Source organism: Dipodomys merriami, unplaced genomic scaffold (genome assembly GCF_024711535.1).
Source record: "Dipodomys merriami isolate MVZ:Mamm:240054 unplaced genomic scaffold, mDipMer1.0.p SCAF_4, whole genome shotgun sequence".
In the NCBI taxonomy this organism is placed as follows: domain Eukaryota; kingdom Metazoa; phylum Chordata; class Mammalia; order Rodentia; family Heteromyidae; genus Dipodomys; species Dipodomys merriami.
In genome coordinates this window covers 22,446,427-22,472,457 of record NW_027205603.1, presented here as the reverse complement: position 1 = coordinate 22,472,457, position 26,031 = coordinate 22,446,427, and the positions used below count along the sequence as shown (strand labels likewise).

At 38.2% G+C, this 26,031-nt stretch overlaps 1 protein-coding gene across 1 annotated transcript in view; it reads left to right on the top strand.

Annotated features, from left to right (window-relative positions):
- The first annotated feature begins 1,930 nt into the window (after positions 1–1,930).
- LOC138806219 (POTE ankyrin domain family member A-like) overlaps positions 1,931–26,031 on the top strand; it is a 75,160-nt gene continuing 51,059 nt past the window's right edge. The window contains exons 1-5 of the mRNA XM_069991753.1: positions 1,931–2,318; positions 4,893–5,007; positions 5,287–5,460; positions 16,144–16,250; positions 18,441–18,578. Coding sequence (XP_069847854.1) covers positions 2,068–2,318; positions 4,893–5,007; positions 5,287–5,460; positions 16,144–16,250; positions 18,441–18,578 — 785 coding nt within the window. The 5' untranslated portion in view covers positions 1,931–2,067. The remainder of the gene's footprint in view (positions 2,319–4,892; positions 5,008–5,286; positions 5,461–16,143; positions 16,251–18,440; positions 18,579–26,031) is intronic.

Genomic DNA, 26,031 nt, shown 5'->3' with positions numbered 1-26,031 from the left:
ACCCTCAAAAGTCAATGGCTTTTCTGTATACCAACAATGAGAAGAGCATGGCTGAAATCAGGAAAAACTCCCCTTGAAATAACCCCATAAAAAATAGAATACCTAGGAATTAAGTAAAGAAGTAGAGGACTTCTATGATGAAAACTTCAATAACCTGAAAAAGAAAATTAAAGCAGAACTAAGCAAGTGGAAAAACCTCCCATGCTCCTGGATTGGGAGGAATAACATCATGAAAATGGCAATACTGCCAAAGGCTATCTACAAATTCAATGCAATACCCATCATTATCCTATCCTCATTCTTCGAGGAAATAGAAGAAGCAATCCAAAAATTCATATGGAACAATAAAAGACCCCGAATAGCAAAAGCAATCATTAGCAGAAAGAACAGTGGTGGAGGAATATCAATACCACTTGGAGTCAGTTTGCTGAATATTATGACTCAGCAGTGTGAGGATCCTGTGCAAAGAAAGAGCAAAGTTTTTTGGAGCATGGAACTGGGAAAGAAATTAGGAGAGCAAAGGAGAATGAACAAAACAAGGAAGTAAAAAGAGGCAGTAGACACTACTCCAAGAGTAGGCCTAGGTGCTGGGAATATGGCTTAGTGGTAGAGTGCTTGCCTAGCATGCATGAAGCCCTGGGTTTGATTCCTCAGTACCACATACACAGAAAAAGTCAGAAGTGGTGCTGTGGCTCAAGTGGTAGAGTTTTAGCCTTGAGCAAAAGAAACTCAAGGACAGTGCCCAGGCCCTGAGTTCAAGCCCCAGGACTGGCAAAAAAAAAAAAAAAAAAAGAGTCGGTCTATAGTGTTGTAAATGTTACTGCACTGGGTTAAGGCATTGCTACTACTAGAGCCTACCAGCTTCTGAGGAAGAACACAACAAGTTGTTCCCATGTGGAGATCATTTTACTTAGGCTGGGGTGCTGAGAATCAGAATGACACTTAGACATTTTAATATAATGAGAAAAAATGAAGAAGTAAATGGATAATTTTAAAAAATCTAAATACTGTTCCACATATACTCCACAGTAAATTGTATATTCATTATAGATGTAAGAGTATATAATAAAGGTAAACATAAAGAAAAAGTCGGCCAACGAGAATGGTAGGAGGCATGCTTGAATGCACAGGTGGAAGTAGTCTTCCCAGGCCCTGGGATGTGTTAGGCGAATGATAAGTAAATGGCTTATGGACAAATTTGAGGCTCCAAGAGAACATTTTTGATGTTGAAGCCTGCAGCACCCTCAGATACGGGGTTGTGTATAAAGATTTTTTTTTTCTTTTTGCACAGAAACCTGTCTGCCTTTAGCAAAGAATCCAGACATTCATTGCATTCCCACTGATACTTGACATTGGAATTGGATGAATATCTGCTCAGGAAGTAAAATTTGAAAGGCCATGTCCTGCACATCTGCAGTGATCATCTTGCCCACAGGTTATCGTTCCTGTTAAAGGGACATACACATGTGCCCAGGCCCATTTTGTTCACTAATGTTACTTGAGAACGAGTATTTTCCCTTGTCAGACATGAAATCCCCAACTACTCTGTTGGGAGGGACTGTGTGGAATAGTTGGATAGCTCACTTGAAAGCCCTAGCATTGCCTTTGGGAGGTATAGACAAGCCCAGGGGGAAGGAGAGGCCTGTGAGCTGGGGAGCTTCTACCATGAAGATCTTAGGCTGAGGGAAGAGGTTCCAGGCATCCTGACTTCTTCCACATGCCCAGAAGGAGGTTGTAGTCAAGGGAACACAGGTCTTCTGAAGAACTGAGATTTAACAAGCAGGCTCTACATGTGCAGGCAAAGCCCTCTTGTTTTCCAGTTTCCACGTGCCATGAACACGCGCACTCATGCACGCACGCAAGCATGCACGCACGCATCTGTGCTTATCATCATTGCTTGGCAACGAGGACCTTTCCTCCAGTTGACCAGTGGACCTGCCTTCTTGGCCAACTGTGGAGACTTGGTTGACTCACTTACAAAGTGCTGTGTTTGCTTCAGCAGGTGGCCACAGGGCAAGGGCGAGGGAGGAGGCAGGGGAGGTTCAGGTGAGGCCACCAGCCACAGCCATGAAGACAAACTTCGTCTTGAGAAGTGAGCACCAGAACTGCTGTGGGTCCTCCACCGGCCTGCGCAGGAGCGTCCTGTGCTGTGCCAGTGAGAACGCGAATGCCGAGAGCTTTGACTCTGCCAGATACCTCTCCAGATACAAAGCTTCAGGAAAGATCCACAAGGCTGCAAGCCAGGGCGACGTAGGCAAAGTGCAGAGGAAGCTCTTAGGTGGGAAAAACGACGTGAATGCCAGAGACAAGAAGAACAGGTCAGAGGGCCTGGGAGTGAGGGCAAGGCTCGGCCCAACAGGGGGAACAGGAGGCCAGGGGAGGCTCGGAAGGGGAGAGCTCTGAGTTCACTGAGGATGCTGGGCTTTGTTAGTACCGCAGGCTCCTCAGCCCTCGGGCCCTGCACACCTTGAGAAGGTCTAGAGAACAAGCCTTTCTTCCAAGAAACACAACAGAAACAAAATGTTGGCTTATTTCTAAATCCACTAAAACAATCCCCCTCCAGTGTTCTGTGGTGGTTATTTAAAAGTAGTTTTGTTGCCTGATCAGGAACCAGTGAGTCTCTAATGAGGAGATCTCCAACGTAGGGGAGGCCTCTGCCTTGTCCTTGAGTATCCTAATTTAGTGATCTTGTCACAAGAAAGAATTTAAGGACACATAGAGACAGAGACCAAGAAAAGCATTATTAGTATAGCAAAGGCAAGACAGTACACAACCCAGATACGAGGGTGATCACATCTAACATGTGCAATGATATCAGGTATTTATGGTGAAAATGTAGCTGTGTGATTTTACTCCATTTCACTTCAGTATAGTATCCTCTCTCCCCCACCCTATATTTATTATTTATTTATTTACTTTAACTGCAGTTAATACATTCAGTCTGTTTATTTTTTAGTAATTCAACCCATTCATTAAATTTTGGAACCTTATTATTAAGGCACCCCTTCAAGCAAAGTGTAGATACACATTGTTTTAGACAAAAGTTCCTTCTTGAGATAAGTTTCTTTTCAGTTTCCTTTTTTTCTTTTCCTCTGGTCCTGGGGCTTGAACTCAAAGCCTGGGCCTAGTCTCTGAGCTTTTTTGATCAAGGCTAGGGCTCCGTCAGTTGAACTGTAACTACACTTTCATCTTTTTGGTAATTACTTGGAGATCAGTGTCTCATGTACTTTAGTGTCCAGGCCATGCTTCCCACCACACTCCACACTTCAGTCTCCTGAAAAACTAGGACTACAGCTAGGTCTTTTTTAAAAAAAACAAGTTTAATGCCAAAGGAAATACTTTTACCTAGTGTTTGTTTTTTCAAATAAATTTATTTAAGATTTTCCTTTCAGCCACATCCCAAGCATACTAATTATTTTAGCAAGAGGATAAGGTGAAAGAAGAAAACTATTTTCTCCTTTAAAAATATTTTTTGTAAAAATTACAACTTGTAAAGACATGTAAAAGCAAAAATACTTAAGCAACTTTAATGAAGCAGTTCCTGAATTTTTGTCTGCTGTTTTTCCCTCTCTATCCTGTGTCAATATTGTCTATTTTCCCTTAACTATCTTTTGTCTATATTGCTAACACAAAGAATATGCAGAATTTTATCATTTTAAACAATAAAAATCATAATATTATTGCAAATAACTACTTAATGGACAAATATTTTCCATGATATATCAATTTCAGAGCTAAAAATTTATGATATGTAATCTAATATCCATTTTAGATCACTATATATTTATATATATACCCCTATACATATTCTTTACTTAAGAATTTTTGAAATGAATGATGGTTCAATGTTTTGCTCTTTGATTGAAAAAAATTTCACACCAACAAAATTCACACCAAGGTATCTGAGAGTGCCATTTTTACTTCTCAGTAGATTTCCCTTACTGCCAATGGGCTGCTTCTTTCATGATCTAGTTCTGAAAAATAATTTAGTGACTTCTGGGTCAGCAAACAATTTTGGTAGGAGGATTTGTTGACAACCTTGGAGTTCCTAAAGACATTTTTTAGCAGACTTCTGCTGGTAGAGGACAATAAAATTGACTGGTCCTTTTCTTCTCAAACTATGAACCTCCTCTTGCCTTTTCAAGTTTATCCTAGCATCAGGCAGACTACAATGAGCAACATCATTTTATGAGTGATCCAAATATTTGATATGCGAACAGGGAAATAAAACAATGAAACTGTTTGTACAATTAAACTAATACAATCTGTGAGAAAAAGCATCTTACTCTGGGCACCACTGAAGTGGGAAGATCTTGAGACCAAGGCCAAATGGAGACCAAGACCAATTGCAAATGTCTTGACTTATAAAACTTAGATTTATCAAAATATATAGTCCTTGAAAATCTACAGAATAAATGTAATTGTGTTATTTCTTTTAAGAAAGAGGTTATGTTTGTTAGTGGAAGTAGTAATAATTATAATTTCTAATAAGTAATGAGCAGACATGTGTACAGTGTTGTAATTATTCTGCCTAAATTCTCACTGAGGAATCACTGTGTGTGATGGTCTGTATTAAACTACTCTTCATTACATAAATGAGAAATCTCTAGGTTAATGATTTAATAGACAGGCTAAGCAATAACAACTTGATAATAGAGTTTAAAATAGGATCCAAATATCATATCTAAAGCCTATACTTCATTTCTTAAAAAAGAAATTCACCCCTGCAAGGAATTGCGGTTATAGAGCCAATTTGCTTAAAAATATTAAAACAAATGCAATCAAATAACCTAATCTTTCTTCTGAAAAATTAATTACATGCTATTTAATGTGTTTAAAAAACTACCTATATAATTTGGCTATTCTCTTTCATAGAATTTCTCATTTCACAGGACTGCTCTGCATTATGCATGTGCTTATGGGCATCCAAATATTGTGGTTCTTCTCATAGAAAAGAAGTGTGAGGTTAATATTCGAGACAGTGACAACAGCACAGCTCTGATTAAGGTAACTAGTAGTAAACCATTTCATCAGGACAAGGATTTGATTTATGTAGTTAAAAGTAATAGCTAGAAATGGTTCTTTATACCTGTAATGCCAACATTTTGGAAACTGAGGCAAGAGCATCTTTATTTTTGGCTGTCTCAATATCTCTCTTCCCCAATGAAAATGCTTAAAATGAAAACAAATTGACCACATTGAAAAACAACTAATTGATGAAATCTGTGGAATGTTTACCTTGAATGCCTTGAATTGATGAGTTGTCTTTTGCTGTGATACCCACAGGCCTCACAATGTCAGCATGAGGAATGTGTGACTCTCCTACTCAAATATGGCGCTGATCCAAATGTGAGGGATGCCAGTGGCAACACTGCCATCCATTATACCATCTACACTGACAATGTGCCAATAGCTGCCAAACTGCTTGCATACAATGCAAGTATTGAGTTGCAAACCAAGGTAGGGTAAACCTAACTTATTTCCCACATATGGAAGCTAAAAGTGAAAGAAAATGTTTAAAGAATTTAGTCTTCAAAGAGTTTATTTCAAATGACGATACTGTCATAGAAGTTTCAGAGTGTGCAGGTAAAATTTTACTTGGAAATGGGCTTTTTCTTCCTAGTCAAACAAAATAATTTGGAAACTTTGTTGCTGTTGAAAAGTTTTGTCAAAGTGAATTTTCTCTTGGAGGTGAGACTGAAGCATAAAAACTTGTAGAGAGAAAGCAATTACAAATTACACAGGCTGATTTGAAAGTAGGTAATTGAGGGAAAATAGCCAAAACAGTTTTTATTTAAATTCTTTCAAAAATTTTATGTGTTAGAAAAGATGCGGCTCAATTTGGGGATAGTATTGCTTAATTTGGTAAAAAAAATTATGTTGAAGTTACAAAGTTGCCTAGAGATGAAATTATGTGGAATCTGAAGAATTCTGGCTCGAAGTGAGTAGATGCTGACTATTTGGAAACCAAAAGGAAGGATCAAATGTTTCTCTTTCATATTATCCTTTTCTGGTAGGAATAGCTACTTATACTGTTGTTTAAAGTGTGTTCTTAAAAATATAGTCAAGCTGGGAAGGTGGCTCAGTGGTAGAGCGCTTGCCTTGCATGCATGAGGCCCTGGGTTCAATTCCTCAGCACCACATAAGCAAAAAGAAAAAAAAAGCCAGAAGTGGTGCTGTAGCTCAAGTGGTAGAGTGCTAGCCTTGAGCTGAAGAGCTGAGGGATAGCGCCCAGGCCCAGAGTTCAGGCCCCATGACCGGACCAAATATCTATATCTATCTATATCTTTATATATATCTCTCTATATATTTATATAAAGATATATATAAATACATATAGATAGTTGAAGAGGTAAGAATTACTCTGTTCTTTTGGAAAATGAAATCAAGTTGTAATTTGAATTTCTTCGTCCATTACTAGTTATTTTCCCTAAGTGGAGAACTTAAATGCTCACCAAGCAACGGTGAATTTTCATTTTCTCCTTTTGTCCAAATTGTCAAGTGAGGAAGGTTTGGCTCTGTGGATGAGGCATGAGACTGAAATGATTTTATTGTTTTGTGTGCTGGTCCTGGGGCTTGAACTCAGTGTCTGGACACTGTCCCTGAGATGTTTTTCCCTTAAGGCTTGTACTCTACCACTTGAGTCACAGTCCCACTTCTGACCTTTTCTTTTGGTTGTTTAGTGGAGTTAAGAATGTCACTGACTTTCCTGCCTGAATTGTTTTCAAACTGTAATTCTCAGATCTCTTCCTCCTGGGTAGCTAGGATTACAGGCATGAGCCACCAGCACTTGGAGGGAGGAGGGGTACCAATGTTCGACAAGGATTGTACTCCCTTCCTTATGTAACTGTAACTGCTCTGTATATCACCTTTACCATAAAATATAGATAAATAGTTTTTTAAAAATTAAAAAGCCTAAACAACCAGCTCCAGGGTGAGTACCCCACAGGGGAAGTGTATCCCTCAAGGGAGACCAGAGCTGGAGGGAATCCCCAGACCCTGACCTAGACTCCCTACCCCAGCACCCGGACCACAGGACCCACTAAAACTGGGAACTGTTTGAGAGCTCCACCAGCCCGTGGAGCACACTCAGCTGGCCAGGCTAGAGCAAGAGCACCCCTGGAAGGGAGCTTAAATGCCCAAGCCAGGAACAGCGCCCCTGGGTCAAGACTACCAACAGTAGAAGAAATTTGAACTGTGTCCCCCAGGCTGTATAACCTAGGGGGTATACACATCAGCACAGGCCTAACAAGCGCGCTCCAGGCTGGGGCCGGAACCAAGCCCGGGGATCCGGCACCTGAACAACACAACCAACTCCTCCCAATTGAAGTAAAAAGCTGAGCATACGCCTCAACAGAGGGGAGAAAACCAGGAAACAACACTCCCCCGGGAAGCACGCCTGTGACAACAAAAGACCTGGAGGCCCAGGACAAGAGAAGCCCAAACCCCACCAAAACTCCACCCATATACCCTAGACTGGGAATTGGGCAACACAGGCTGCCAGCACCTGATAGTAAGCAGGAGCTCAGACTGTTAAGGCGGCTCAGCAATAGAGTGATAGTCTTGGATGTATGAGGCCCTGGATCTGATTCCTCAGCATCACAAAAGCAAAAAGGGTCAGAAGTGGTGCTGTGGCTCAAACGGTAGGGTGCCAGCCTTGAGCTGAAAAGCTGAGGGACAGCACCCAAACCTAGAGTTCAAGCCCACAACCAGCCCAAAACAAATAAACAAAAACACATCAGGAGCCCATAGCAGACTCCAGCATTTGGGAGAGTGCATCCAGAGCATCTGTTCTTCACAAGAGCACCCATAGGAGCAAACACAAGCAGTCTAGGCTGCTCAACCCTTCCAAAGGCGGGAACTGTCAGCAATCTACAGCAGAGAGCTGAGAATCCTAAGTAAGTCAGAATAGCAGCTGGAAATAGGCTCCCAACAGAACCCAGATCAGGCACAGACTCTCTCTACCAATACAGAATCAGCAACCAAGCAAAGACAGACACACCAAAACAAAATTGAAGAGCAGTCTCCTGAACCTCCATGCGAAAATCACAGAGAAAAATCACAAGGTTTACTACCACCCAGGACAGCAAGCTCACCTCAAAAGCCAGCAGCCACACAGGGGAGAGCCCCAGTGGGAGCAAAGCAGGAATGGAAGACAAAGGCTACTTCCAAGGGTTGCTGGAGGCAATGACTCAAGAAATAAAGCGAGAAATTTATCAGAAATTGAAAGAGCACAAGGATGAACTATCCAAAGAGATACAGGGTATCAAACAAGAGATGCATGCAAAAATAGAAGCTGCACAAACCTCAATAAGAAGTGAGATAAACGCCAAATTAGAGGTAATGCATACCTCATTGAGAGGTGAGATCAGTACTCTGAGAACCAACATTGAATCCATAAAGGGATCCATTTCCTCCATGCAAACCACAATAGAAGCCACTGTCAACAGAGTGAATGAAATGGAAGGTCGAGTGTCAGATACAGAAGACAGAATACACCAACTGGACCAAAAAGTGACAGATATGGAAAAATTACTCAAATTAAACCAAAGGGATATTCAAGAGCAAGCAGATAATGCTAAAAAATTTAACCTTCGCATAATTGGAGTGGACGAAGGTGAGGAATTCCAGAGCAAGGGAATGCAACACCTATTTAACAAGATAATCAATGAAAATTTTCCCCACCTCAAAAACGACCATCTTAACTACATCACAAAAGCTTATCGAACACCCAACAAGCAAGACCCCAGGAGAAACACTTCTAGACACATTATAGTAAAAATGATAGATCTGAATAATAAGGAAACAATCCTGCATGCAGCAAAAATGAAGAAGGAGCTATACTACAATGGGAAAAAAATAAGAATTACTGCAGATCTCTCCACACAAACAATGAATGCAAGAAAAGCCTGGGAAAGCACCATACGAGCCCTGAGAGCCAATAACTGCCAACCCAGACTGATCTACCCGGCAAAGCTAGCATTCACATTTGATGGAGAACTGAAAACTTTTAATAGCAAAGAAAAACTAAATGAATACATAAACATTAAGCCAGCATTACAAAGAATTCTAAGAGGGGGGACACAACCTGAAGAAAGCAGCCAGGAACTGGGGCCTGCCCCAAACAGGCATTACTCAAAGTCTAACTGAGCAAGCACAGGAGGAAAGGAAAAAAGAAAAACTTAGGAAAACGGAATGGCAGGGACAACAATGCATCTCTCTATACTTTCTCTTAATATAAATGGGCTGAATTCGCCAATTAAAAGAAAACGAACTGAGGACTGGATAAGAAAACAAGACCCATCCATCTGTTGCCTTCAGGAGACCCACCTCTCAGCCAAACATACAAACAAACTCAGAGTGAAGGGGTGGAAAAGGATCTACCAATCAAACGCCCCCAGTAAGAAAGCAGGTGTAGCTATCCTGATATCTGACAAAATAAACTTTTCATTAAAATCAGTACAGAAAGACAAGGATGGACACTACATATTAATAAAGGGAACAATCCAAGAGGAGGATATAACCATCATCAACTTATATGCCCCAAATATTGGTGCACCCAGATATGTCAAACAAATGCTCTCAAACTTACAGAATAAAATAGATCCCAATACGATAATACTAGGAGACTTTAACACACCACTCTCACCAAAGGACAGGTCTACCAACCAGAGGATTGGCAAAGAAGCTACCGAATTAAGAGAGGCCATACTTCAAGCGGAATTAACTGACATCTACCGAGTATTTCACCCTAAAACAACACAGTACACATTCTTCTCAGCAGCTCACGGAACTTTCTCCAAAATAGACCATATCATAGTTCATGCAAGGAACTTAAGCAAATACAAAGGGATCGACATAATCCCCTGTATCCTATCTGACCACAGTGGAATCAAGCTAGCTCTCAATAACAAAGCATACCGCAGAAATTTCTCCAATACATGGAAATTGAACAGCACACTCCTTAACAATGCCTGGATAACAGAAGAGATCAGAGAAGAAATAAAGCACTTCCTACAACTCAATGAAAATGAAAACACCTCACAAAGAAACTTGTGGGACACAGCAAAAGCAGTCCTGAGGGGCAAATTTATTGCCCTCAGTGCCCACATCAAGAGAATGGAGACAGACCAAGTAAATAACCTCATGCTGCAATTAAAACAGCTAGAAAAACAGGAAAAAATGGAACCTAAAGCTACTAGAAGAAGCCAGATAACCAAATTAAAAGCAGAGATTAACCAATTAGAAAATCAGAAAACCATAACCAAAATAAACCAAACAAAAAGCTGGTTCTTTGAAAAAATAAACAAAATTGATGGCCCATTGGCTAGATTAATTAAAAAAAGAAGAGAGGAAACCCATATTAATAGGATTAGGGATGCCACGGGAAACATCACCACACGTACCCAAGATATCCAAACAATTCTAACAGACTACTTTCAAAAGCTATACTCTCTAAAGGAAGAAAATCGGGCAGAAATGGATGCATTTTTAGAGAAATACAAGTTGCCCAAACTGAGCAAAGAAGAAGTTAACCAATTAAATAAGCCAATATCCTATAATGAGATACAGGAAGCTATCAAAAGTCTTCCAACAAAAAAAAGCCCAGGACCAGATGGATTCACAGCAGAATTCTATAAGACCTTTAAACAAGAACTAATACCCATACTCCTCAAGCTCTTCAGAGAAACAGAGAAGGAAGGAGCTATCCCAAACTCATTCTACGAAGCCAATATCACACTCATCCCCAAACCAGGCAAAGACCCAACCAAAAAGGAGAATTACAGGCCAATCTCCTTGATGAACACAGATGCAAAGATCCTTAACAAGATTCTAGCTAACAGAATCCAGAAACACATAAAAAAAATAATTCACTATGACCAGGTAGGCTTCATCCCAGAGACACAGGGATGGTTTAACATACGTAAGTCAATAAATGTAATCCAACATATCAACAGAGCCAAGGTCAAGAATCACATGATTATCGCTACAGATGCAGAAAAGGCCTTTGACAAAATTCAACATTCATTCATGCTAAAAGCTCTGGAGAAAATAGGAATAGAAGGAACATTTCTAAAAACAATAAAAGCCATTTATGACAGACCAATAGCCAATATTATACTTAATGGGGAAAAGCTACAACCAATTCTCCTAAAATCAGGAACAAGGCAAGGATGCCCACTGTCTCCACTCCTCTTCAATATAGTCCTAGAACCCTTAGCCAGGGCAATAAGGCAAGAAAAAGATATTAAAGGGATCCTCATAGGAAAAGAAGAAGTTAAACTATCCCTTTTTGCAGACGACATGATACTATACCTCCACGATCCCAAAAACTCCATCCCCAAACTCTTAGAAATCATAAATCACTTTGGCAAAATAGCAGGATACAAAATAAACCCACAAAAATCAGTTGCCTTCCTATACACTGATAATGTACAGGAAGAGAGGGAAATAAAGGGAGCAACCCCATTCACAATAACCTCCCGAAAAATAAAATATTTAGGAATTAACCTAACCAAAGATGTAAAAGAACTATTTAATGAGAACTATAAAAAGTTAAAGAAAGAAATTGCAGAAGACACTAGGAAATGGAAAGACCTCCCATGCTCCTGGATAGGCCGACTTAATATAGTAAAGATGGTAATACTTCCAAAACTAATATACAAATTCAACGCAATTCCTATTAAAATCCCAATGACGTACATCACTGAAATACAGAAAACAGTCCAAAAATTCATATGGAACAACAAAAGACCTAGAATAGCCAAAACAATTCTAGGGGATAAAGACAATATGGGAGGGCTATCCATGCCGAACTTCAAACTCTACTACAGAGCTATAATAACAAAGACAGCATGGTACTGGCACAAAAACAGACCCGAAGACCAATGGAACAGAATAGAAGATCCAGAAATAAATCCACAGGCCTACAGCCAGCTGATATTCGACAAAGGAGCCAAAGACATACAATGGAAGAAACACAGCCTCTTCAACCGCTGGTGCTGGGAAAACTGGGCAGCCACATGCAGAAAACTAAAAGTGGACCCCAGCCTATCACCATGCACCAACATCAACTCAAAATGGATTAAAGACCTTAACATTAAACCTGAATCTCTGAAACTACTGCAGGACAGAGTAGGAGAGACACTTGAACTAATAGGCACAGGAAGGAACTTCCTGAACAGAGTCCCAGGGTCACAACAAATTGGAGAGAGACTCGACAAATGGGACTACCTTAAAATAAAAAGCTTCTGCACAGCTAAAGCTATCACAACCAAGCTAGAAAGACAACCAACTAATTGGGAAAAAATATTTACCAGCAATATATCAGACAAGGGGTTAACATCCTGTATATACAGGGAACTCAAGAAACTAATCCCTCCCAAACCCAACACACCAATTACTAAATGGGCAAGGGAACTAAAGAGGGACTTCTCAAATGAAGAAATAAAAATGGCAAAGAAACACATGAGGAAATGTTCATCATCCCTGGTGGTGAAGGAAATGCAAATAAAGACAACCCTGAGATACCACCTTACCCCAGTCAGAATGTCCCACATCCACAAATCAGCCAACGACAAATGCTGGAGGGGATGTGGAGAACGAGGAACGCTATTACACTGCTGGTGGGAATGTACACTCATACAACCACTTTGGAAAGCAGTCTGGAGGGTCCTTAGAAAGCTAAAGATTGACCTCCCTTACGACCCAGTCATACCACTTCTAGGCATCTACCCTGAACAACAGGAACCAATATACAAGGACACGTGCACCTCCATGTTTATTGCAGCACTGTTCGCAATAGCTAGGATATGGAAACAACCTAGATGCCCCACCACAGATGAATGGATCCAAAAATTGTGGTATCTATACACAATGGAATATTATGCAGCCATTAGAAATGACAAAATAATGGCATTTGCAGGGAAATGGATGGAGCTAGAAGGAATCATGTTGAGCGAGGTAAGCCAAGAACGAAGAGACAAACAGTACATGGTCTCCCTGATAAGTGGATGATGAATCCAAAATGTTAGGTGATATGACAAAACTAACAGGACTTAAGAAACAAAGAACTCCCACTCATCTGGTTGAACCACTACTAAATATCCCCATGCTGCTGATCACATATATGGTATATAACATATGAGCACCGTTATATATTACAGACTGTGATAGACAATTTGCTCCAGGAAAGTTAGAATGAACTTGTGACTTTAAATGAGCATCATTATTCCACAATACTGTGAATTTCCGGAAATTAAGTAATCACTTAATCACGATCAAAAAAAAAAAAAAAAAAAAGAACCTTGGGGAAGGGAGGGAGGGAGGGGATGGTAGGGGGAAAACAATGGAGGGGGTAACAATGTTCAAGAGGAAGTGGAAGTGTACTCATTACCTCACTCATGTAACTGTAACCCTCTGTATAGTATCTCTACAATAAAAAAAATTTAAAAAAAAAAAAATTAAAAAGCCTAATGCCTTTGTGTATGCTGTTTGTGCCCTGAAATAAATTCCCTATCATGATGTTTGGGTACCATACATTTTACACATGTACTGCACTATGTAGGTTCTGCATACTGTATTTTTATATGTGTGGACATTTATCAGTTCTTTCATAAATATTAGCAGTATTGTAGCTGGGTGGAAAATCTCAGCAATTTTGCATTTTCATATCTCTAATAAAACATTTTGGTGTCCGATAAAAGAACTAGTTGTTATCAGTAACTTCAGGTAATCTTTGAATTTATAAATTAATAGTGGGTAATTAAAGAGATATTAATAAGTATTGGAAAAGTAGTTGTCTTGAAGTAATTATCTTGAGTCTTTAAAAAAAGTTTTATGGTCTGATACTCTTTGTAAAACATGATATTAAAAAAAAAGGAACGATTTCACATACAAATCCTTGCATTATCCCTAACCATATGGGATCACACAAGAGCATAAAATCCCACTAAATGTGGCCTATTGTTGAGAACATAGTTTGCTTCCATAAACAATCTCCATTTAAATGTCTGGAGGCTTCAGCATAAATCTGGACTTTGTATTTCCATAGCCTTAGTAGGTTAATCATAGGTAGATTCTCAGTGCCAGTGACTCAGTTTTAGTTTCTCTGTAAAATTATTCATATTCATTAGCATAAAATTTTTACTAATAAACTGCTTCAGTTTTATTTCTCATGTAGATTTTTTCTGAAAAATAAAACTTTGGTGACTAACCTGGAACTAGAAGAAAAATGACCTCACAGAATTTTCAAGGTCATAGAATTATCTATATAAAATGAGGATAAGCTTTTGTTGAGATATCCAACAGACATGAAAAATCTTTAGTAAATATGTTAGGTGGTATGCAAATGTATACAAAGGGTTTAACTGAAATATTGCAGATTCAAGGAAAAATTCAATTATAATTCCTTAAAATGGCAAATTCAAATTTTAGGAAAATAAATCACCAGGAAGCAGGTATTCAAAATGATGGGGTCAAGGGTAAACAGTAGATGAATGAAGAGGAGAAGGGGGAGTGAAATGTAATCAAGAGTCCAATACATATCTCAGAGAGCGAGGGAAGGGGTAGGGATAGGAAGGGATGACATTAAGATTTATTATATTCATAAACTGATTTGTTCAATGGCAACTCCTTTGTACAACTACTTAAAGAGAGTAATAAAAATGTCAAAGTCCATTTGAATACTATGTCTTTTAACTTCAACCCAATTTCCTTAGTGACCTGTGGGAAGAAGCAGAACCTAGCATGGGAATCTGAGTCATGCCACGATAAAAATAAGAGTCTTATGGAAAGTTTTTTTTTCACTGTGTCCATTAAACAACACATCTTAAAAAGAGTATTTTTGCTGTAAAAGTGTCCTCGGCTATAATCAAGAACTCTAATAACAACAGATACTGGAGGGAATGTGGACAGAAGGGAACCTTACTGCATTGTTGGTGGGAGTGTAAACTTGTTCAACCACTTTGGAAAGCAGTATGGAGGTTCCTCAAAAGACTCCACATGGAGCTCCCCTATGACCTGGCAATCCCACTTTTGGGCATTTACCCAAATGATCATAAACAAGACCATACTAAAGCTACCAGCACGACTATGTTTATTACAGCATTATTTACCATAGCAAAGATATGGAACCAATCCAGATGCCCCTCAGTAGATGAATGGATCAACAAAATGTGGTATACATACACAATGGAATTCTATGCCTCCATCAGAAAGAATGACATTGCCCCATTTGTTAGGAAATGGAAAGACTTGGAAAAAAATTATATTAAGTGAAGTAAGCCAGGCCCAAAGAAACATAGGTGCCATGGTTTCCCTTATTTGCAATAACTAGTATATGTCTGAGTCAAGAAGAAAAGGTCAGATAAGTTGATGTTAGGGGAATGAACCCCAAGATAAGTATTCAAATGTTTTTTGTTTTTGTTTTTTCCTTTCATGCAATCGTTTCTAACATATTTATAAGATGATTTCTTTGTTGCTTTGTATGTCCCTCCTCCACAGTATAACCCATATTTTCACTCTTTTTGATGTTGGTATAATTTGTGGAGGGGAAGGGAAAAAAAACAAATCATTTAACTAGAGATACAGTTGGACCCATTGCAACAATGAGATGTACAAATTTTTATATCAAAAAATGAATTTAACAACTTTGGTGGGGAGTGGGGGGAGGATCAGGTGAGAGGAGGGGAGCAGGATGGGAAGGGATGGGAAGGGGAAACAACGAGGAGGCAACAATGCTTGATAAGCAATGTACTCGTTATCTTGCCCATGTAATTGTAACTCCTCTGTATGGTTTTCTCACAAAAAAAAAGTGTCGTTGGGCAGAGACTAAGCAATATTATCACAATTTCTCTAATGGTAGGCTTAGAATGTACAATTCTATAGTTCCCAAATATATGTTCATGAAATCTCTCTAAGGGGCATGGTACTTCAAGAAGGGACATATTCTTGGAATATATACTGAGTAATTTTGCTCTAAACTGATTGTGTTTATCTTGTACGTGTTCAAGTTTGTGGCATTCAAAGAGAGGGGACAGTGTGTGTGAATGTGTATTTCCTCTCTATGTGTTTATAGCTGATTAAGTGGAGGAATAAGGAATTTCACGTGTTATAACTTATTTTTGTTTTTGATTTCCACAGGATGGCTTCACACCACTTTTGCTTGCTCTAAAGGAAAACAAAGAGCAAATGGCAGAATTTTTAATAGAGAATAAAGCCAATATACATGCAGTTGATGAGCTGAATAGGTATAGTTATTTGTTCTATTTTCCAACAAAAGTTCCCTTTTGTTCTCATGTGGGAAACATTACTCAAATCAGAATTAGCACATTCATAGAAAGAATTTAGCTTAAACTTATTGGAATATAATGGCACAAGTGGTCACTTGAGTAGGAAGTGATGATTCAGATTGTCCCCAAGAAGAACAGTATATAAAGAAGTTTTATATCAATATAATTTTTTACTTAATTTCTTTTTAAAAAGTTATCTTTAGCTATGCAAAAGGGTTTCAATTCAAGGTTATAGTTTATGAGTGCAAAGCATCTTGGTCAGTGTTAGCCCTTCCATCAGTTTTTTCCCATCTGTCAAATCCTCACTCATCTCCTCAAGTCACCTGGTTCCATTTTCACTTATTTTTGTACATTGAATATTGTGATTATAGTGTGGATTTTAGTTTTAAGTTTTGAGGAAATATGAAATTCATAACCATTTTATAGTATTGTTACTTTTCATGTTTTTGCCCTGCTGGACCTTGAGCTTGACACAGGGCCTGGATGCGGCCCTTGAGCTTTTATCTCCTCAAGGATGGTGCTCACCATTTAAGTCACAGTTCCACTTCCATCTTTTTGGTGGTTAATTGGAAATAAGTGTTAAAGTGACTTTTGTGGCCAGGTTGATCTTGGATTGCAAGTCTTAGATCTCAGTCTCCAAAATAGCTAGGATTACAGGCCTGAGTTACAGTGCTTGTCTTTATTTGTTTTAGGGGGAGGGGGGCCAGTTGTGGGGCTTGAACTCTGGGCCTGGGCGCTGTCCCTCAGCTCTTCAGCTCAAGGCGAGCACTCTGCCACTTGAGCCACAGCATCACTTCCAGTTTTCTGGTGGTTTATTGGAGATAAGAGTGTCACGGACTTTCCTGTCTGGGCTGGCTTTGAACTGCGATCCTCAGATCTCAGTCTCCTGAGTAGCTAGGATTACAGGTGTGAGCCACTGGTGCCAAGCTTCTGTTATACTTCTTTAAGGTATACTGTATTAAGCAAAAAATATGTGTTAGAAGTCATTTTATCACTTTGAAGATTCTTTACTTGAGAGCAATTGCTTTCTTTGAAGAATATTAATATTAGCTTTTCCCAAAGTAACTATTAACTGCTATTTCAGAGATTTCCCCTTTATTTATATTGTTTGTTTTGTGAATAACAGTGCCTGAGGAAAACAATTTGAGGAGGACTCATGTACTCAGAGGTTGTCTGGTTTGTTTTCCCTGGGCCTGGTGTGAGGTAGAATGCTCAGGAGGAACATATGGTAGAGGAAGAGGAAGGTGCTCCTCTCCCGGACGTCAGGCTACAGAAAAGTGGAGGAAGAGTCTTAGCATAGTCCCCCTCCAATGACAACTCCCTTTAACTAAGTCTACTTCCCAACAGCTGGCTCATCTAAAATTATCCACTAAATTAACCAATCAATGATGTTAATACACTCAGGTTAGTACTTGAATGTCCACAGGAGCATTTTGTAGAGCACTGTATCTTCAAGCCATAGTTTTTTTTTTTTTTTATAGGTTTAATTGCTATATACTGGGGAAACAACATATTTAATTTGCTAAGCCTTTCCTTTCATGAACATTGGTCCTAGGTGGGTTATAAAAAGAAGATTTTAGTTTCACACAGTACTGGGTTTCACTCCTGAATTTCCAGAACTTGAAAACACTTATTAGCAAATAATTTTTAATAGGATAGGAAGTATAATATCCCTGATATGAGACTGTAAGTCATATGTATACAATTTAGACTTTTGACTACCACATTCTTACAATTATTTTCATAGGATTAATTTTATTAATCATTCCAATAGCTTTTACTTATTCAACTTTTACCTACTTTACATAAGATGAGGGAATTAGTAGAGGACAAACTACTCATTTAGATCTTTACCTACATTAGACACGTGACCCTAGAATTTATTTTCTATCAAAGCACATCAAATTAGGAAATCCACTAGGTAATACCCCAGTGGCACAAGAGATCTGATTGTTTTCTCCATTTAGCTTTGGAGATAACTGACAAAGGTGAATACTTGACATGTAAGATGCTGCAGTTGCTGGCATATGTAAATGATCAATTTTACACACAGGCATGATATTAAATTTATTAAGCATACTCAATTGTGTACTAAATAAGTGCATTGAAAGTACCTGAAGGTTAAATTTTTACCTCCTGTTATTTTAGATCAACCCTCATGTATGCTGTCCAATGTGAATCAAAACATATGGTCAAGTTTCTTCTTCAGCAAGGCGTTGATGTCTTTTTAAAAGATGCTTTTGGATGGTCGGCATCATCTTATGCTCTTTATGGCCATTGTGAAGTGTAAGTGTTTGCATTAAAATACTAATATACTTTAAATTGAGGTTCAAAATAATTACAGGTATCACGTATTTATCCACTGATATGCCACTCTTTAGTTCAGGTAGTTCTGGAATAGAATAGAATGTTATCGGCCAGAAACCAAAAAAGACTAGAATAGGTACATGGAGCAATGTATGTAGAATTTTTATCCCAGGTTAACTTTTACAGTATAAGGGATGTATCTCTGGGCTCATGTGTACTAATAAAGTTTTATACTAATGGTTTAGGAAATTTAAGACTTTATCCTTAATGATCCCAGAAGTCTACATTTTATATCCATTTAAATAATTATGCCTGCATTATAAATAACATCATATTTATATATATGTATTTTTTTTACTGAAAAATACTGTACAGAGGGGTTATTATGGGCAAGGTAATGAGTACATTTCCTATCAAGTATTGTTACCTCCTCCTTTGTTTTTCCCCTACTATCCCTTCTAACCTCCCCAGCTCTTCCCTCTACCCTGCCCGGAAGTTGTAAAGTTTGTTTTCAACATAGTGTCTTGTACATCTCATTGTTACAATGGGTCAACCTGTATCCTTATTTCAGCATTTTCTTATTTCCCTTCCCCTCCCCAAATTAGAATAAAGTATATATAAGATATGGGGCACCAGAATCAAATACAGTGAAAACAGGGGGTATACTGTGAGGGAAGAACATAAAAGAGGAACAAAAAGATTACATAGTACATCATAAATACGTGAGAAACAATAGCAAGCAAGAAAAACCACTTGTGTCCCTATCTTGCGGTTCATTTTGATTAGTATCATCTTATATGGTCATATGTACATAGCTTTTGATCTTTTCTGCTTGTCCTAGACATATACTAGTTATTGCAAATAAGGGAAACCATAGGACCTATGTTTCTTTGGATCTGGCTTACTTCACTTAATATAATTTTTTCCAAGTCTTTCCATTTCCTAACAAATGAGGCAATTTTATTCTTTCTGATGGAATTCCATTGCATATATATGCCACATTTTTTTGATCCATTCATCTACTACGGGGCATCTGGGTTGGTTCCTTATCTTAGCTATGGTGAATAATGCTGCGATAAACATAGTTGTGCTGGTAGCTTTAGTGTGGTCTTGTTTGTGAGCATTTGGTTAAATGTCCAAGAGGGTCATAAGGGAGCTCTATGTGGAGTCTTTTGAGGAACTTTCATACTGCTTTCCAAAGTGGTTGGTCAAGTTTACATTCTCACCAACAATTTAGTATTGTTTCCATTTGACCACATCCCCTCCAGAATCTCTGGTTATTAGATTTTTTTGATTATGGCTATTCAAACTGGGTTAGGTGGAAACTTAATGTTGTTTTGATTTGCATGGATACAGAAGTTGAGCATTTCTTCATGTGTATATTGACCATTCTTATTTCCTCTTCAGATAAGTCTAACTTTAAGACTTTATCCCACTAATTTATAGGGCAGTTGTTTCTTTGAGGATTTGTTGTTGGGGGATTTAATTTTTTGAGTTCTAAGTATATTTTAGGTATGAGAATATATATTCAGAATTGTAATATCCTCCTGAATTAGAGATCCATTATTTAGTATGTAGTGACCTTCTTTATCTCTTTTCTCTAATTTTAATTTGAAGTCTATTGTATCTGATATTAGGATTACAACTCTTGTCGGTTTATGGGGGTCATTTGCTTGGTAGATTTTATTCCAGACTTTCACTTTCAGAATGTTTGTTTTTGTGGGCAAGGTATGTCTCTTGAAGGCAACAGATAGAAGGATCTTTCTTTTTGATTCAACTATTTGAGAGTTAAGTCCATTAATATTGAGAGTTAGGACTGAAAGGTGTTTGGTATGTCCTGCTATGGTATCCACTTTCTTGGGGGCTGTGCCAACTGGGGTCTTCCTATAATTCTTGGATTCCCTGTTTCTTTGCTATGGAAGGAGAGTTTTTTGAAGGAGAGTTTTTCTGGGTCAGTATTCTTGGTTGATAGTTGTTTGTCTTTAGGGCATGGCATGCATCATTAGGGCATGGCATGCATCATTCTAGGCTCTTCTTGATTAATTGTCTCTGCTGAAAAACCGGAAGTTATTGTAATTGGTTTTCCTTTATAGGTGATTGATCTTTTCTCCTTGACAGCTTTTAGGATCCTTTCCTTTGTCTGAATTGAAGCTGTGGGGATTATAATGTGACAGTAGGATGTCCTGTTCTGGTCTGATCTATTTGAGGTTCTAAAAGCTTCTTGTATCTGAATAGGCCTATCTTTTTGTATGTTTGGGAAGTTCTCTGCTAGGATCCTGTTAAATAAATTTCCTGGACCATTAACTCCTGTCTCTAAGTCCTCCTCCATATCCATTATCCTCAGATTAAGTCTTCTGATGGTGTCTTTTAAATATTGAATAAATCTATCATAATTCTTGGATTTGTCTTCAATAGTTGTCTCTTCTTTCTCTATAATGTCTAGGCTGTCTTCAGTCCCAGAGATTCGATCTTCTGCATGGTCTAACCTACTGTCAAGACTTTGTACTTTGTTTTTTTATTTCTTGTCCTTCTAATTGGTCAGCTTTGATGGCTTCAAATTGTTTGTTGGAGCTTTGTTTTAGATCTTTTTTTTTTTTTGTCGGTCATGGGGCTTGAACTCCGGGCCTGGGCGCTGTCCCTGAGCTTCTTGGGTTCAAGGTGAGCACTTTACCACTTGAGCCACAGCACCACTTCCGATCTTTTTTTTTTTTGTTAGTCATGGGGCTTGAACTCTGGGCCTGGGCACTGTCCCTGAGCTCTTCAGCTCAAGGCAAGCACTCTACCACTTGAGCCACAGCACCACTTCATGTTTTAGATCTTGAATGGACTTCTTTACTTCCTTAATTTGGAGTTTATTGTTCATTCTCAAATCCTTTAGTTGGTTAGTTTTGGTTTCACTGGACTCTCTTTCCTTCTGATAGGCTCTATTCAGCATTTTTGTGTCCTTTGTGTCCTTTGTGTCCTCCCAGGATTTCTCTAGCTTTCTCTTTGTAGATTCCATGAATGGTTCCATTAATCTTTGTCTATTCTCATCTCACTCATGCAATTCCTCTATTAATCTTTGATTAGCTCTCTCATGCTCATGAAATTCCTGTATCAATCTTTGTCTATTCTTATTATGCTCATGCAATTCCTGTATTTATCTTTGATTAGCTTCCTTATGCTTACAAAATTACTGTATTAATCTTTGGTTAGACTCATCATCACTCTCATGCTTTTCTCTATTCTGCTCATGTTTTTCCCTATCACACTCACAGAGAGTCCTTTGCAGTCTTTCAATCATTTCATTCAACATGTTTACTAGTAGTGTTTGTAGAGCATTTTAGGAACTCTCCTCTGGATTATTCATTAGCTGCTCTGTCACCTGATTATCATGAGTGGGAGTTGAGATACCTTGATTTGCCATTTTTTCTTGTGTTTCTCTGGCTTGTTCTGCTCATTTGGTATGAAATCCCAACCAATTTTGTAGTAGATCACTATTTGAAGGCAAGCATCAACTTGAATGCTGTAGTTGTACAGATTATTTGATGCAGTCAAAATGAGTACAGATACAATCTAGTTCAACAGATACAATCTAGTTCAACAACCGACTATGGATGAATGGACTAAAAATGTCAAACAGGAGTCAGCTGACCAAAATTTAATAGGCTTAAGGAGAATTGTGGGGAGAAAATAAGATTAGAGGAATGTGGGGAGGGAAAAAGAGAGGAATTTTAACCAAGACCTAAATTCAGAGAGAGGAAACAGATGGAAGGAAAGGAGGAAAGAAAGAAACAAGGAAAAATAACAATTAAAAATTAAAAACTGAAACACTTAAAAATTTTATAAGTGTAAGAATACTACTATTAATGGAATTAAGGATGAGAGTTTGTGAACTGAGTAATCATTTTCTGAATTAAGTATGCACACATTGAAGGATAAGGTCTAATAATTGAAGATGGGTATATATCTGGCAATGAGCACATCAATGAAGTCTCACAAAAAAAAATCCACTTCTGCATCAGAATCTCTTGTTTGTATATTTGATGATGGCCATTCTAACTGGGGTAAGATGGAATCTCGCTGTTGTTTTAATTTACATTTCCTTTATGGCTGAAGATGTTTAGCATTTCTTTATGTGTCTATTGATTAATTTTACTTTTCCTAAAATATGTTTCATTTTCCATCAACTGGTTTGTTGATTATTTGAGAGTTTATTTCCTTGAGCCCTTTGTATATTCTGGACATTAATCCATTGTGTGATATCTACCTGGCAAATAAGTTCCCATTCCATAGGCTTTATCCTTTTCCACGCAGTAACTTCTTAGTTTGATACAACTCTACTTGAAAATTCGATTTTCTTAGCCTGTGGAAATTTATTCAGAAGGTTTCTGCCTTTGCCAAGAGAGAAGTGGTTGGGTTGAGATGGGTGGGGCAGAATGATGAAATGGGTGTTATTGATCAAGATGCATCATACTTATAAAATGATATGTTGAATAGTAAGCCCTACTAAAATATAATAAAAATTTATAAAGCACAAAATGCTGCTAAGTTTTAGTTCACAAGTACATGTGAAATTTTGCTCAGCCATAATTCCAAAAGTAGTAAATCTGCTTTACCATCTTGGCTTCCCAGCTTTTTCAAGATTTATTGTTGCTAAACTGAGTTTTCTTGTGTATTAGAAACTTCTGTATTGGAAGCTTTTCTTGTGGAGTACACAAGTGAACTTATACCTTCATACCATGTTACCCTTTGAAGTCTTTGTTGTTTCTGACAGTAATTTGAGTTAGGATTATTTTAACCTATGAGTAATTTCCAGTAATGATGCAGGAAGGGTTTATAATCTCCTCTACTTTCTCTTCCTCCTCTTGGTCTTCACTTTCCTTTTCCTGTATTAGTCTTCCTTTTATTCTTTTATTTTAATTTTGATGATTCTGGGACTTGGGTTCTGTCTCTGAGCTGCTTTTGCTCAAGGCTAGCACTCTATCACTTTGAGCCACAGCTCCACTTCCAGTTTTCTGGTGGTTAATTGTAGATAAGAGTCTTATGGATTTTCCTGCTCAGGCTGGTTTCGAAACATGAACCTCAGATCACAGCCTCCTGAGTGGCTAGGAATAAAGTCATGAGCTACTGGTGCCAGGCTCCACTTATTCTACTTTATCTTTTTTTGAGAGTGGTTGTGTAAGTACTAAGCTGGAATACAGGACCTCACAAGCTTGCTCTGTTTTCACCCACATGCTGATACTGTACACTTGAGTCAAACTTCCAGTCTAGTATTTTGTTACTTAATTAGAGTCCCAAATTTTCTGCTTGGGCTGTTTTTGAAATCTGACCCTTAAGATTCCTGAATAGCTAGGATTACAGGTGTGAAACATTTTCTTTCTGCTGTAGTTTCCCTTCTCTGCTACCAGGTATATGCTGAAAGATCTCTTGATATCCTGTGTAGCCCCTTCACGTAGGCTATGTCACCCTTCTAGTTCTTATCAACTTTCATTTTTCCCTTTTAAGTGATTTGTTTTCAATAATAATAAAATCCCAAGTTGCTTGATTCTGCCTCAGTTGAAAAATATTTTCAAATTCTTTCTTCAACAGGAGCTATTGTGAGAAAATTCTGAATCTAAAGTAGATTGGTTGGATTTAATTAGCTTAGTCCAGTTGTACCATTTTTGGTGGGAAGTGTTTGGTGAGTGTGATGGCTTTGTAATAGCCTTGTTTGGTTCAGAGGTTGGTATAGGTTGATGGAAAATAAATTAAGCAGGAAAGGAGAAGTACAGGAGAGAAAGAGGCTTCATATAGAAGTGACAGGATGTTGCTCAAGAAATGAGAAGCAATCAGGTAAGAGATAAACACTACTTGCAGCATGTGTCTTTTGTTGAAGTAGTAAGAAATCTGTTAGTAAAACTTTAGGTCTGTTTTTATTTCTAATGAGCCAGAGCATATTTAAGCCACCAGATTTTGTGCTCTTGGGGAGAATGAGGACAGGGGCATGGTGAATCACTTTTGCTTTTCTTGGTCTTGAGCCACTCCTGGAAGGTCGTATAATGATCATCTGAGTTTTTCATTTTAAATATACACTAGCTCAGCCCTAAAATGGGTGTTGCTTATATTTGGAAGGTCCCAGTTTTGGAGACAGATTGAAGGCCCATCCTCTTTCCTGCTCTTGTCGATGTGTCTACTATAACAATGGCTAATGTCTATTTATGCATTAAGAGATTTTTGTCTTCCAAATCAGTTGGAGACCAAGTACCATTCTATTAGTGATCTGCTAATCCTGAGTGTTATTAATTTTTTACCCTTTCTGTGATTGATTAGTTTACTAATTTGGGACAATTAGTTTATTTTATTTAAGGAGCTAATACATTAATAAAAATTTACAGCCGGGCACTGGTGGCTCATGCTTATAATCTTAGCTACTCAGGAGGCTGAAAACTGAGGATGACAGTTCAAAGCCAGCCAGGGCAGGAAAAACCTCGAGACTCTTATCTCCAATAAACCACCACAAAACCAGAAGTGGTGCTGTGGCTCAAGTGGTAGAGCGCTAGCCTTCAGCTGAAGAGCTGAGGGACAAGTGCGCAGGCCCAGAGTTCAGGCCCCATGACTGCCTCCCCCCCCAAAAAAATATATACTTACAGAGTATCAAAATTATTAAAATAGCTGATATGATATGCTTTGTAAGATTGCAAATTAGAAATATGAGTAGCCAAAGTTAGGATTCAAATTTTTTTGATAAATACAATATTTCAGTCTTAAGACCTACCAACAACATGTTAATTAAGCCTTAATATATTAAGTAATATTATTAATTATAATGAATATTAATTAATATAATTAATCTTAAATTTATTCTTTTCCATTTTTCCTGTGCATGTGTTTTACCTTATATTGTTTAGCCTTCATAACAATATGTGAGCTAAAGAAGCTTTTTTAGCTTAACATAGAAGAACTTTTCAAGAACAAAGTATTTATTATAGAGAAAGAATATCTTTCAGATAAGTTGATGTTAGGTGAAATGAACCCCAATATAAGTATTCAAATGTTTTTTCTTTCATGCGATTGTTTCTAACACATTTATAAGATTTCTTTGTTGCTTTGTATGTCCCTCCCCCATGGTGTAGCCCCTGCTTTCACTGTATTTGATGTCGGTATAATTTGTGGAGGGGAAGGGAAAAAACAAATCGTTTAAATAGGGATACATGTGGACCCATTGCAACAATGAAATGTACAAGTCATTATGTCGAAAACGAACTTTACAACTTTGGCCCGGGGTTGGGGGGCGGGGTTAGAGGGTGGAGGGGTGGGAGATGGGAAGGGATGGGAAGGGGAAGCAAAGGAGGAGGCAACAATGCTTGATAAGCAATGTACTCATTATCTTGCCCATGTAATTGTAACTCCTCTACACGGTATTTTCACAATAAAAGAAAAAAGGAAAAAAAAAAGACCATCTTTTTTTGAA